The following is a 13,211-nucleotide window of genomic DNA, read 5'->3' as shown; positions in this document are numbered from 1 at the left end:
CAATTGCGGATTTTCATATTGGTTTCCTGTCTCTTTTTAGGTGTTTGTGCTGTAAATGGTCTCTTGTATGTAGTTGGAGGAGATGATGGTTCCTGTAATTTATCAACAGTGGAATATTATAATCCAACAACTGATAAATGGACAGTTGTGTCATCTTGTATGAGTACAGGAAGAAGCTATGCAGGTAATGCGTATATTTTTTTTTTAACAGACTTTTTATAGTGTAACAGCTAGGATAAGAAACTTGACAAAGCACCCAAACAAGGTCCTATCTAAGGTAAAACCTAAGATACCAGAATGGGTATGAAGAATCTGATGGTATGTTTTGAATGATGATTTCAAACAATTATTCACTACAAGGAAAAAAATGGTATTAAAGTGTACTCAAGAGGGATTTAGCACATAAGTGGCAAGTCAGAAAGATGATTCTGGTATGATCAGTCCTTTTAACAAGAGATTTGTGTCAGTCTGTGGGGGTCCAATTCTGAAGTTCTTTGGGATTTGATAATTAGAAAACAAGAGTTGTTTCAGGAATCTTTTCCTTCAATAATTGCAGTTTCTCAAATGAGTTATTTAAGTGAATGTTAAGGATATATTTCACTGATAACAAAATTAAACTTGAGTAATGGCAAATTTTTTTCAAGTCAAACTTTCAGAACTTTGCACTGATTCAGACAACTTTGTCAGAGGGAAATTAAGGAAAATATGAACACTGATGCTGGTGCACAGTTTTCTGATGTTATACTAATTGCAAGGTATTATATTAAAACCTGATTTTCATATTCTTGATTTTTTTTTAAATACTACCTACAGATTTATGCCTTTTTTTCCTCACTCTAGGTGTTACAGTTATTGACAAACCATTATGATCAGTAAAGGGATTTTCAACTTGATCATGCACTAGAAGCAGTCTTCAACAAGTGTATTTGAAGTGACTGAGTATCTAAGCACTTCTCTACTTGTAGCTGCACCTTGAGTCACAGTGGAAGATGTGACTGTCTACAATTACAGATGACAGATGATGAAGATTACTCTAGGTAGAAGCAATGCGTAGGATTATTCTGCAGTTGAGCAGAAGCTGATTGAATTTTTGAAGTCTAGTGGACCATTTCTTTTCTACTGCAAGGTCTTAAAAAAAAGCCACTTTCATAAGGACTGACTTATGTCAGTCATGGCTGAAACGGATTGTCAGTGAAGAATGGTGTGTATTCTGGTGAAAGTAAATTTTTGTCTTATTTTTTCCAGAGACTAATAAATATATTTAAAGAAATGAACCGTCAGTCTTCATAGTAGGTATTGAATCCCACCTCAGTAATTCAAGCTGGCATGGGGTAAATGTTTCCTTTTATAAAACTTTTGTTACATAACTATAATATGTGCATATGTTTGTGTGAGCCTAAGTTGCTTTCTATTGAAATACTTCAAAACCTAATTTTACTATTTATAATTTGGCACAATACTTTGAATATGCCAGTACTATGTTGTAAAACAGAGTTGTATTTTTTGATATGTAACAATGCTTAACACTACTAATTCCCACTGAAGGAGAGATCAGAGATGGTATAACACTTCTTGAACAGGTGTAATTTCAAGATCTTTTTAATAAAAATGTTGTCTGTACTTACGATTTTTTTTTTCTGTTCAATTTTGGTCACATTTAGATGTTACTTCTTTCTTACCTTTTTATCCAAAAGGTGATTTGGCATGAAAATAACTCAAAATTTATAATGAATGTATGAAACTGCGTTGAACTTGCATGGTACTAAGGCCTATTTATGCGTGTAACCTTAGCTTCTATTAGCTAATATCTGAATATACTGTATGTGGCCATGCTTATAAAGCAGCTCATTTTTATTCGTTCTTGGATGGCCTCCTTTTAACATGACCAAAGTTATTGTCATATTTGAGACATTTTCTTCAAATAAAAGTTTGTATATTGTTTCCTAATGCTAACAAGTCGCTTAAAACTTTGTTTCTCAATACAAGTCTCAACTCAAATAATCTTGACATCAGTGAAGAGAGGGTTGTTTTTTTTTTTGCGGGGGCCGGGGGGGAAGCTGGTGTTCTAGACCTGAATGCAAGAAAATTGAAAAGCATTATTAAGGTTTAGGAACTGGTCATGTAAACACTGCTGGTTTGCTGCAGGTTTGTTTCTGGAAGCTTTGATTTTCAGTTAGTTTTACTGGAACTTAGAGGTAGCTGCTACCTTAACTATTTCAGCTGTGAAATTAATATGATGGTTGAGAATAACGTAAATTTTTTTTGGCAAAGGTGGAAATTAAATGCATGATTGCATTTTACTGTTGGTATTGTATGATGCATTGTGTGTTTGGGTAGTGGGTTTCACTAGAAACACTTCATTTGAATTGTACATTTGTATTATTTGTAGAATTTTACCTGCACGATACCAAACTCAATGAATTGGGGTCCTGGTCTATTGCTACCGTGACATACCCTTGTATTTCAACCTTATTTACAAGCCTGTGGGTAGGCACACGGCCACCACCCCCTCCCCTGCCGCCGCAGGCAGCGCTGTAACGGCCGAGGTTGCCTGCACAAACCTTGTGCCGCTCCTCCCCAAAAAAGAGCGGAGAACGAGTCAGAGCGCAGCCCCACCGTGCCGTGCTGCTCTTGTAGAAGAGCCAACGCCGCTTTAAACGGAGCGTCAGGAGCAGCGCGGATGGACGTAACGGGCAGCTCCTCTGGGGAACGATCGTTTCCCTCCTACCGGCCGCCCCCGCCCCGCCAGCCGCGCTCGGACTCCCCTCCTGCCCCTGCGATTTTCTCGGCAGCTTCTGCAGCCGGTCACGCCCGGGTCGGCCGTGTGGAGGAGACAGGCGGAGGGTGCCGGGGCGGGGGTCCCCGGGGCGCGGCACCGCGCAACGGCCGCGGGGCGAGAGAAGGGCCGCTCCCGCCTCACCCCGCCCGCCTCTGCCCACCTGAGGTAGCGGTCTCCTCCTCATCACGTCTTTGACGTCACCCGGCCTCCCTCCCGCCTCATTGGCCGCGCGCCGAGGTCTCACTATCCTCACTCCACCCCTTCAGCCAATCGGTCCGCGGGAGCCGCAGCTCCGTCCCGGCCCTCCTCACGCCTGACTCCGCCGCTGCCGCCAGCCAGCCAATGGGCGCCGCGCCGGGGGTGGCTGCGCGGCCAATGGGAGGGCGCACTTGAAGAGCCGGCGGCCCCGGCGGTTGCTGTCGCTGCGACGGGCGCTGTCGCCGTTGCTGCTGCTTCCGCCGCGGCGTGAGGGGCCGCCGCTGTCACCCAGGTGAGGGGGCGCGCGGGGCCCGCCGCCGGGGGAGGCCGAGGGCGGGGGAAGGCGGTCGGTCGGTCGGTCGCGGCCTGACCCGAGGGTGCCCGTGCCGTTGCCGGGGTGCGGGCGCCCGGCCGGCTGCGCGGCTCCTCCCGGTGGCACCTCCATACCGCGCGGCGCGGAGGGCCGGCCGTGCGCGGGTGCCGCCGGCCGTGCGTCTCCCCTGCGCGTTCCCCTCGTCGCCGTTGTCGTCCCGCGCGTGGGCGGTGTGTGCCAGGGTCTCTCCGCTTCCTCGCAGGGGCTGGACGGGACGGACGAGCCTGATCCAGGCGCAGCCTGGCCGCTGGTCCCTCGGCTAGCCGGCTGCTTTTTCGGGAGGGTAAGTAGCCTTACAACCCAGGAGCTCGGGTTATAAGCTTCCTTGGCATCTGCCGTCGTGTATTTACCATTAATAAAATGGCATCTGCTGTCACGTATTTGCTGGTAATAAGAAATGGTAGCGTCTTGATGCTGTTGCTAAGAAAGAAAAATGGTAACTAATGTTGTTGGATACCGAGCTTGGTGCGTTATTTCTGTTGGACCTAGTCTGAGTGTATCAACTGGGGACTAACCAGCATCCTCTGGCCTATGAATTGAGCACGTGTCTTAGGGTGGAAGATGGACCTGTTAGAGGGGGTCCAGAGGAGGGCCATGAAAATGATCAGGGGGCACATCGCCTATGGAGAGAGTCTGAGAGCGTTGGGGTTGTTCAGCCTGGAGAAGAGAAGGCTCCCGGGACACCTTACTGCGGCCTTTCAATACTTAAAGGAGGCTTATAAGAAAGACAGAAAAGACTTTTTGCTAAGGCCTGTAGCAACAAGACAAGGGGCAACAGTTTTAAACTAAAAAAGGGTGGATTTAGATTGGACATAAGGACAATGTTTTCTACGATGAGGGCGGTGAGACACTGGAACAGGTTGCCCAGAAAAGTTGTGGATGCCCCATCCCTGGAAACATTCGAGGTCAGGTTGGATGGGGCTCTGAGCAACCTGATCTAGTGAAAGATGTCCCTGCTCATTGCAGGGTTGGACTAGGTGACCTTTAAAGGTCCCTTCCAACCCAAACCAACAAGCAGCCTACTCTGTGGAAATGGCAGAAGTTCTGGGCACCTGTGGGAACACTGCCTCTATGCTTTTGGGAGCTGTGATGAAAACTCCCTTACTTACGGGAAGGTGGATGGCCTCAAGCCAGCTGCAGTCTAAAGGCAGTCGGTGGTGTTGATGTAGTTTGCATGGATTTGGGCTCACAGCTATGAGAAGAATGAGGCTGGATAATCAGGAGAACACAGTTAATGTAATTTCTAAATCTGGTTTGAACCTTTCTGTGCTCTTTTAGTACGGAATACAATTATCCTGCAAAAGCCTTGAAATAAAATTGGGTAATAATTAGTATTTCTTTATTCTTTTGCTCCCTTGACCTAATCTCAAAGCTTGAGAGCTGATTGCCTCTCAAACCAATCTTAAGCTTTGTTCTTTTACACTATTATGTAGAAAGAGAATTCCCTTCCCTTCCCTTCCCTTCCCTTCCCTTCCCTTCCCTTCCCTTCCCTTCCCTTCCCTTCCCTTCCCTTCCCTTCCCTTCCCTTCCCTTCCCTTCCCTTCCCTTCCCTTCCCTTCCCTTCCCTTCCCTTCCCTTCCCTTCCCTTCCCTTCCCTTCCCTTCCCTTCCCTGTTTTTACTTCAAAACTAGGTAACAACTAAGATAGGTCATGTTTTTTTTCTGAAGATTAACTGCTGTTTATTCAACTTTTCTCAAAATTTGCAGGTTACTTATCAACAACTGTAGAAGAACTGTAATTGTGATGCTTTATGTTTGAACAATGGCAACAAACGACAGCATTAATATCTTGAACTCTGCTTATCTGGCGGTGGAATATATAGACTCTTTCTTGCCTGACAATCCCTTGCAGCAACCATTTAAAAATGCCTGGAATTACATGCTGGATAACTACACAAAGTTCCAGATTGCGACTTGGGGATCACTTATAGTTCATGAAGTTTCATACTTCTTGCTCTGTGTACCTGGATTTGTCTTTCAGTTTATACCATACATGCAAAAGTATAAAATTCAGCAGGTAAGACAAAGTTGTGAACTACATACTTCCTGATTTGTCTTTGAGTATGTGAAGTAGAGCATATAACCGCAGTATCCTAGTTTCCAATTTGTATGACCCCATTTTCTCTATCACTGTGGACATCCTGGAAGTGACAGAGCAAAATTACAGTGTGTGTGAGGAGAGAAAGAGAAGTGGATTTTGGGGAAGGAAAGGAGTTAATTTGGAGGGAGGGTATCCTTTCCACCACGGTGGTATAGAGAGAAAAGGGTATGTTAATCTCTGTGTCAGCAAAGTTAAATTTTCTCTGTGTAAGTTTATATATCAGCAGGGGATGGTATAGTAGAATCACAGCATCTGGTGGTAGAGGTGTATCTTTATATTATGAAAGAATTACTTGCTATTAGATAAGCACACCATGTATCTCTTTAAAAGTATCTCTATGCACGCCCTCTTGAAAGGATTTTGAAGTATTTTAACAATGGATGAAGCCTAGGATGGACTACACGCTCCTAATTGGTAGCAAAGGCACATCCAGTATCTAAAGATGATTGTTTTCCTCTAGTTCCTTGTAATACGAATTAGAAATTAATAATACCAGCTTCTGAAATTATTACAGTAATTGGTAAAATGTCTCCCTGCAAAAACTGGATGTTTTCAAGACAACTTATTTCTTCACAAGCTTCTATCTTCAGCTCCTCTTTGTATTATTTTAGCTATGGAAATACATTCTATTATTTTAGCTATGGAAATACAAACTTAGATTTGTGTTAAACTGTTGAATGTGAAATGTTCCTGCCAATTACAAACACTGAAATAACAAGAATAGTTTGGGGCGACTGGCAAAGACAACCTCTGTTAAGGGAGGCTTACTTTAAATTTTACAGAAAGCTAGCTTAGAAAAACAAGAGGTTTTGATGAAACTGAATCCAATCCCATGTAATTTGTGTTGCCTGAGTTAATTTGTGTTATGGGACGACCTGCTATCTGTCTTCCAAGGTTAAATGAAACTGCCTCCAAAGTAATTTTTGCAGCACTTCAGTTATGTGCAACAGAAGTATGTAACACAACTGATTCTTTTTGCTTCTTCTTAGGATAAACCAGAAACATGGGAAAAACAGTGGAAGTGTTTCAAAACACTCCTCTTCAATCACTTTTTCATTCAGCTTCCTCTGATTTGTGGCACCTATTACTTCACAGAGTATTTTAACATCCCCTATGAGTGGGAAGAGATGCCTAGATGGTAGGTAGATTTTTCTTGTATGTTGATGGTGAGTTACGTACAGTTGGAGGCAGAATGTTTAACGAATAGTGTCATCAACTCTAATACGCAATAATTTTTGGGCGATGTAAACTGTGTTTGTTAATCTTGCTTCTGTTGATGCTTAACTGCTATAAGAGCTAATTAGAGCTTTCTAGATTTTTTTATTTTTTTTTAAATGGCCCAAATTGTTCTGATACTTGGAAGAAGGGGGGATTAGGAGGGAGTTTATGGAAGCAAAGCAAGATTCATGATGGCATGGGTTAAATATTGGACTTTCTGAGGTTATTTTTATGCAACCTTTCTTTGATTCCTCCTAAGTGTTTCTTCCCTCCACCTTGTTTTATATTGTAGCAGCAGTGTGTTCCTCAAGGGAGAGAATGTACCACCTGCTTCACATTCTCCTTTTTTGCACTAAATTGGTTCACTTTTAAACAAAACTGAATTAGTTATAAATGCCTTTTTGGTTTTGTTTGTTTGTTTGTTTTTCTGATAGCTGTTCTTTACAGCAGAGGCTTATGTTTCTTGGAAATTTATTTTCTATCTTGTTTAGATAGCTGATGCAGCTCTATGTTTTTATATCTACATCTTATACAGTCTACGGGTGTTCTTTACAGACTGTAATATTGAAATGACAGTTTGCTATACTGTGTGCTAATTCACTTCAGCATATCAACAGATGAGCTGATAGGTACAAGGACTAATGTGCTTGGTAATTAATATTTTTAGTATGTTAAAAAGGTAGTGTCAATGCACCGTTATTCAACCAGTAATACACATAAGCATTTCCCAGCCTTACTGGCATGTAACTATTTTATCTTTCAAGATTGTGCATCTGCTAGTATATTCTATAACTAATAGCTCTTCTCCTTTTTAAAGGTATGTTCTGGTTGCCCAGTGTTTTGGATGTGCAGTGATTGAGGATGCCTGGCACTATTTCCTGCATAGACTGCTGCATCACAAGAGAATATACAAGTATATCCATAAGGTTCACCATGAGTTTGTTGTATGTATTCCTTGATTATTATTTTTTTTTTTAGTAGTTTTTAGTATGTGTGGTTTCATACAACTTATTTAAAGGTCTTATTTGAAAGACTTAAGAATTTTGCATCCCTCTGACAGTGGGATAGATGTCTTTTCTTGAGCTCTTTGTCAAGAACAGTCATCCATTTTGTTTCTGAAAACACCTCCTGTAATTTTATTTCATTTAATGGGAACGAAAGGTGGCACTCAGCTCTTTTGAAATTTGATTGTATCTGTTGAGTTAGGAGAAAGCAAGCTTTTGAAAGCGTGTTATATGCTCGATTGCTAGGGGAGGGGGAAATGGCGGGTTTCTGGTTTTGATTGTTCATCAGTTCTCCGCCACCTGTGGTGTTATCCAGAGCATGCCGATCCCTAGAACACGATCCAGACAGGCGGCTCCTGCATGGCCTGCGTGTGTGCGTGGTATGTGCAGGATACATGATTCAGGGAAGGATTATAGCTTTGGATATAGGCCTCTTGAGGCAATATAGCCAGTTGCGTGATACTGCATCGAGAGCACAGTGCAGTACAGAGATACTTTGGGTGGTTCTGCATTGAGCGGTGTTGGAGCCGATGTTGAGCACAAGGTAATGAGCCATGCTTGACTGGAGGTGGCACTGTTCTGAGCCAGGTAGGGTCCAGCAGTGCTTACACCTTACAGTTGGTATAGCTGTGTTTATTACATGGCGCTGTCTCTGGATCACAGAAGTCAGTGCTACTGCGGTTGTCCGCTGCTGTGTTTCAGTGTATAACCCATACTGTGCCTAAGGTAAACTGCAAGCTACTGGGTCAGGGGTGGTTTATATAGGCTGCGATAACAGAGAAGCTTGGTATTGATTGATGCATGCATATGTACATACATCTGCAGCAGCAGCCACTGTTTTCCTCTTGCTCTTGGCAGCCCCTCAGGTCTCTAGCAGGAGCAGCTTCTGGCCATTATTCTTGAGTGGTTAGCAGTTCACACGGAAGTGATCTAGTAGGCTAATGACTGTTTCACTAAAAACTTTCCTTGACAGTAAAAGGTGATGATTTTAAAATCGCCCTTAAGCCGTAGTGGACTTTTTTTTTCCCCTCTCATAATCAAACTTACAACCTTGAGCATTAGGTTAAATTTTTTTAAATTATTATCTTTCTATGGTGGTCTACTTGTGAAAACTCTCTGTGGAATTTCTTTTTTTGTAAACCAAATGTAGGAATGACTGGAGGTTGTGTGTGCATGTGTATATATTTAAAAAAAAAAAACATGAAAAGAAAATGTTTTATTTCAATCTCATAATAAATTCTTACTGTTCAGATATTATCTTAAAACATTGTCGAAGATGGGGCTTTTTAATTATTTTAAAAATAAATTTCTAAGTGAATCCTGACTCAGAATATTTTGGCTTCCTTCTTTCTTCTGCTTCCAAGGCTGGATGTATAGCAAAGCTGATAGGAGCTTCCCAAACACTTTTAATATTCCTGAAATAATGCTTTGGCCTTGGGTAATGGTAAGCCTAAATAAAAGTTTTCAACTTTTCAACTAGCAGTGAAGTGTTTGGAATCACTAATGGGATGATAATCCTTATGACCTTGGAATACTGTTTTCTGTTTTCCCAACAAGGAGCTGGACAGCTGTGTTAAGGCCCTTGCTCAGTCAGACCATTTGCTTTACCCACAACGTCATTCCATTTGTCCTATTGTAGTCTTGTGGGGTAATGGGAAGGGGAGAGTACCACAAAATGGTGATTCTGATTTGGGGGTATAGAAAATAAAAAATGGTGACTATTTTCCTGCCTGTTATCTCTTTCTAGTCTCCATTTGGAATGCAAGCAGAATATGCACATCCTCTGGAAACACTGATCCTTGGAACTGGCTTTTTTATTGGAATTGTTGTTTTCTGTAACCATGTGATTCTTCTGTGGGCATGGGTGATATGTCGCTTGATGGAAACCATTGACGTACACAGGTGAAATCCTTATTGCTTTTTAATAATTGCTTTTTCTCTTCTCCCTAAGTTTGTCTTAAACTTACTTTTCTCTTTCACTGAGCTTTACTGTTTATTTTACACTGAAATAAAATGCTTTTATGCATCTTACAAAGAATGACACAATCTGAACAGTTACACTGTCTGCTGTTTTGAGGTAGTGTTAATAGCAGATGTTGCCGATTAAAAGAGTGTAGGCTGTAGCTGGAGCATCTTGAGGAGGGTGTCAGAAGCTAGGTGCCTCAGTAGGATGTCTGGCTCTTGGTATTTGGTGTACAAGTGACCTTATACATATTAGAACACCAAAAATCAATTACAAAATATGATATTCTAGCCAACAGTTCTTTCTGTTTGATACTTTGTCAGCCAGTTTTCCTAGAAAAGAGAAACTTTAGGCTATATGACCACTGACTGTCTTTTAAATAAATAAATAGGTTGGTTTTATTTATTTATTTATGGTAGATACAAAGGGCAAGACTTCTTGTCTCTGTAGTATAACTGACTTCTTTCAAATTTGGCTCTGAAATGCTAGCACAAGTCCCAGTAGGCTTAGCTGGGTTCATCTGCAAATGAATGAGCTTTTCTTTTCTGTGTTCGAGAGGAAGGGGCAAGTCAGAGTTCATTTTTGAAATGCTAGTATTACACTTGACCTTGTATCTGTAAATATATTATGAATCATATAGTGTCTTACTGTAAGCTGAGTGTCAAGTGTTTTAGTGGAACGTGACCTCCTAACCAACTCATCGTATACATCATTGCTGGTTTAGTTAAATACTGGTTGTAGACTGAGAAGTATATGTTGTGACATAGCATAAAGTAATTGATGCAAAACATGAATCTCCTTTGATGATTAGCATTTTAGTTTGTTGTCTACATGAGGTGTTTATTACAAATGCCCTTGTGCTGTCCCCACTAGGTGGTGGTAAGATGCTTTCCAGTACTACTAAGCAAAAGAGTTGAAATCCCTCTAAAGCAAACTGTTCTGGTTTTAATATTACTTTAATCCTATATTTTGAATTTTAAACATTTGAAGAACTTGCAGTAAGCTAAAAATAAGAGTAGAAGTACTACAATTGTAGTTGATTTGAGATGCTGTTTGACGAGGAGCTGAGCTGATGTTCATAACTTGTCACTAAAAGACAGTGTTATTTCTTGTTCCTCCTTTCTAACGTCACTCTTAAGTCAGTTAAAACTGCTAAGCCAGCAGGAAGTCAGCCACTGTGATTTTTTTAGGTGACTTGCTTAAATTTTTTTGTGCTGCCTAAGAAACTGAGCTGAAGAGTTCGGCAAGTGGCAAAGCCATTGTGGGATAGTTTACAGAAGCACTTGGCTAGGATAGGCAGGATCTTGTTTTCCTATTAAGCCAGTGTTACAGTGATTACTTCAGGGCCTTATAATACCAAAAAAATCTTTTTATTTTGTAAAAACAACAAGTTAGTGTCTATATTTTGTGGTTTATATCTGGGAAAAATCCTTACTATAGTTGCTTTTTTTTTTTTTCCTTTCCCCCCCCCCTGTAGTGGCTATGATGTTCCGCTGAACCCTCTTCATTTGGTGCCTTTCTACGCTGGGGCCCGTTTTCATGATTTCCATCACATGAACTTTATCGGCAATTATGCTTCAACCTTCACATGGTGGGACAGAATCTTTGGTACAGACTCTCAATTCATTGCCTATAAAGAAAAAGAGAAGAAGCAACAACTCATAACAAAGAAGAAGGCTAACTAAATTTACAGTGTAAAAATTCTGATGCTAATACTGGTAGTCAACTTTTGCTTTTCTGTAAAGCAAAATAGTGATCGGGTGTTAAGCATAAATCTTGTTCCTTGGCTACTAAGTGGTAGGGAAAAATGGCTAATTACACTGCAGTATCTTCCTAATGGGAATGCTTTCTATTTTATACGTAAGTACTGCATATATTTTAACTACAGATTTAAAGACGATGCAAAAAAAATGAGATGACTTGTGTCTATCCATTTCTTTTTTTTTTTTGGAAAAAAAAAAATTCAATTTTATCTTTAATGTTGCCCAGTTTGGATCTAGGTAGAATTATATATGTACACTGAAATTGGACTTAGATTTTTTTAAAATATATATTCTTAAATTTGTAATATCAAATAGCAGAACATATTAACTGGTATCAGCACTGCATTATTTAAATATCGGGTAAAAGTTGCTTAAAACCAAAACATCTGTTACTAGGAAGCTTGGACAGGCTATTTGCACACTGGATAATGCGAACTGTTAATAACAGAATACCTGGCTAAACATGAGTTAGCAGAGACATTCCTGATCTAGATTTATTATGTTATTTTAGATTACAGGTAGGAAGAAGTTTTTATTTGAAGAAACTGGTTTTTGCTGCTCTTTTGAAGTTGGTCTGTCAGTGTACTTAGCATTTACATTACATTCTTCTCTGTGTGTTGTAATTTGCTGAACTGACTTGTTGCTATATTTGCACTTGTGACTGATGAAATAAATGTGGTTTGGTTTGATGCGTGTATTATACCTTTCGTATGTTTTTAATACAAAGTTGCGATAAAAAACATGTAGGATATAGCATCTTACTCTGTTCATCTCTTTAGTGAAGAAGCATTATTTCTGGTAGTATCGTCTACAATAGTTCCATCTGTAAACTACTTACAGAGACAGCAGTAAGAAATAGAAATGGAGATCATCTGGTAAATTCTGCTGGTATGTGTTTTGAAGGACTTGGATACATAGCTACTCAGTGTAGCGACAACTTTTGGGCCAAGTGCATTCTCAAGTTAAGCTACAGCTTTCACAAACTAGAATCTCAAAATCTACTACTTGAGTTGTACTACTAATAGAAGCAGTAGTCTAATATTGTTGAATCTACTCTAAATACTTGTCTATACAGGAAATAACAGTGGAAGTATTTAAGAAGGGCTTAAACCCTTATAAAGATCTTGCACTTTGTATTTTAATGTCAGCCGCTCTTCAGACTTCAAACACCACTTCATCTACCCTGTAAGTCCTTTGGAGATGCTTACAGTGTTTTCCTTACTCAAGACCACCTGAATTTTCATGCTGCTTCACATGCAATCTGGTGTAATACTCAAAACAGGCACTCCTGCGAAAGTGCGGATGAGATCAGGCTTCTAACAAAAAAACCAAGGTGTTAATGATATTCAGAGTGATTAAAATATTACTTGAGATGTGGGAGTGGTTCGGATTCTTCTTCTGCATGTGTTTTGTAGAAGCTTTTACTTCTCTATCTGTATCTCCATTGAAATTTGGTGTTCTTCCTCTTCCCTCTAAAAGGAAGTAAAAATACTTGACTGTGGCAGGTGAACGGAAGCTGAAATGCTGTACCGTTCAGTTTTTAGCAGGGACTGGTACTTAAGACTTCCTGAATTCATATGCACTGCCAGCCTGAACTCTCCATGGTGGAAGCGACCTCTTTAATCAGATTTCAAAGATGGCCATTATTGTCTTTGCTTTGTGAACTCCCACTCTCATCCTGCAGCTGCAGCTATACTTAGCTTTATTTTACTGAACCCCTAGCCTAAAATACAAGGAGCTTTCAGAGCTTCAGATTTGCCCTGTGTACATGATTCTATTCGCTGGTTCTCAGCCCGCTGGCTTGTGCCTATAC

General features: G+C 40.7%; 2 protein-coding genes across 6 annotated transcripts in view; both read left to right on the top strand.

The window, feature by feature from the left end:
* The window catches only part of KLHL2 (kelch like family member 2), a 63,821-nt gene extending 61,865 nt beyond the window's left edge, over window positions 1–1,956 (top strand). For all 4 annotated transcript variants that reach the window (XM_076336567.1, XM_076336569.1, XM_076336571.1 and 1 more), the window contains 2 exons: window positions 41–184; window positions 841–1,956. In XM_076336567.1, coding sequence (XP_076192682.1) covers window positions 41–184; window positions 841–869 — 173 coding nt within the window. In that variant the 3' untranslated portion in view covers window positions 870–1,956. The remainder of the gene's footprint in view (window positions 1–40; window positions 185–840) is intronic.
* Window positions 1,957–3,184: 1,228 nt separating this feature from the next.
* MSMO1 (methylsterol monooxygenase 1) lies at window positions 3,185–12,087 on the top strand. Of its 2 annotated transcripts, XM_076336565.1 has the most exons (7): window positions 3,185–3,269; window positions 3,553–3,633; window positions 5,057–5,366; window positions 6,440–6,588; window positions 7,486–7,612; window positions 9,420–9,574; window positions 11,113–12,087. In XM_076336565.1, the coding sequence occupies exons 3-7, from the start codon at window positions 5,112–5,114 to the stop codon at window positions 11,318–11,320; spliced, it is 894 nt and encodes a 297-aa protein (XP_076192680.1). In that variant the 5' UTR covers window positions 3,185–3,269; window positions 3,553–3,633; window positions 5,057–5,111; the 3' UTR covers window positions 11,321–12,087. The 2 variants fall into 2 exon arrangements, with proteins under 2 accessions (XP_076192680.1, XP_076192681.1); XM_076336566.1 differs by lacking the exon at window positions 3,553–3,633.
* The last annotated feature ends 1,124 nt before the right edge of the window (window positions 12,088–13,211 follow it).

The sequence above is a fragment of the Aptenodytes patagonicus genome, chromosome 4 (genome assembly GCF_965638725.1).
Source record: "Aptenodytes patagonicus chromosome 4, bAptPat1.pri.cur, whole genome shotgun sequence".
NCBI classification, from domain to species: Eukaryota; Metazoa; Chordata; class Aves; order Sphenisciformes; family Spheniscidae; genus Aptenodytes; species Aptenodytes patagonicus.
Note: the sequence above shows the minus strand (reverse complement) of the source record. Positions and strands in the feature narration are given on the sequence as shown.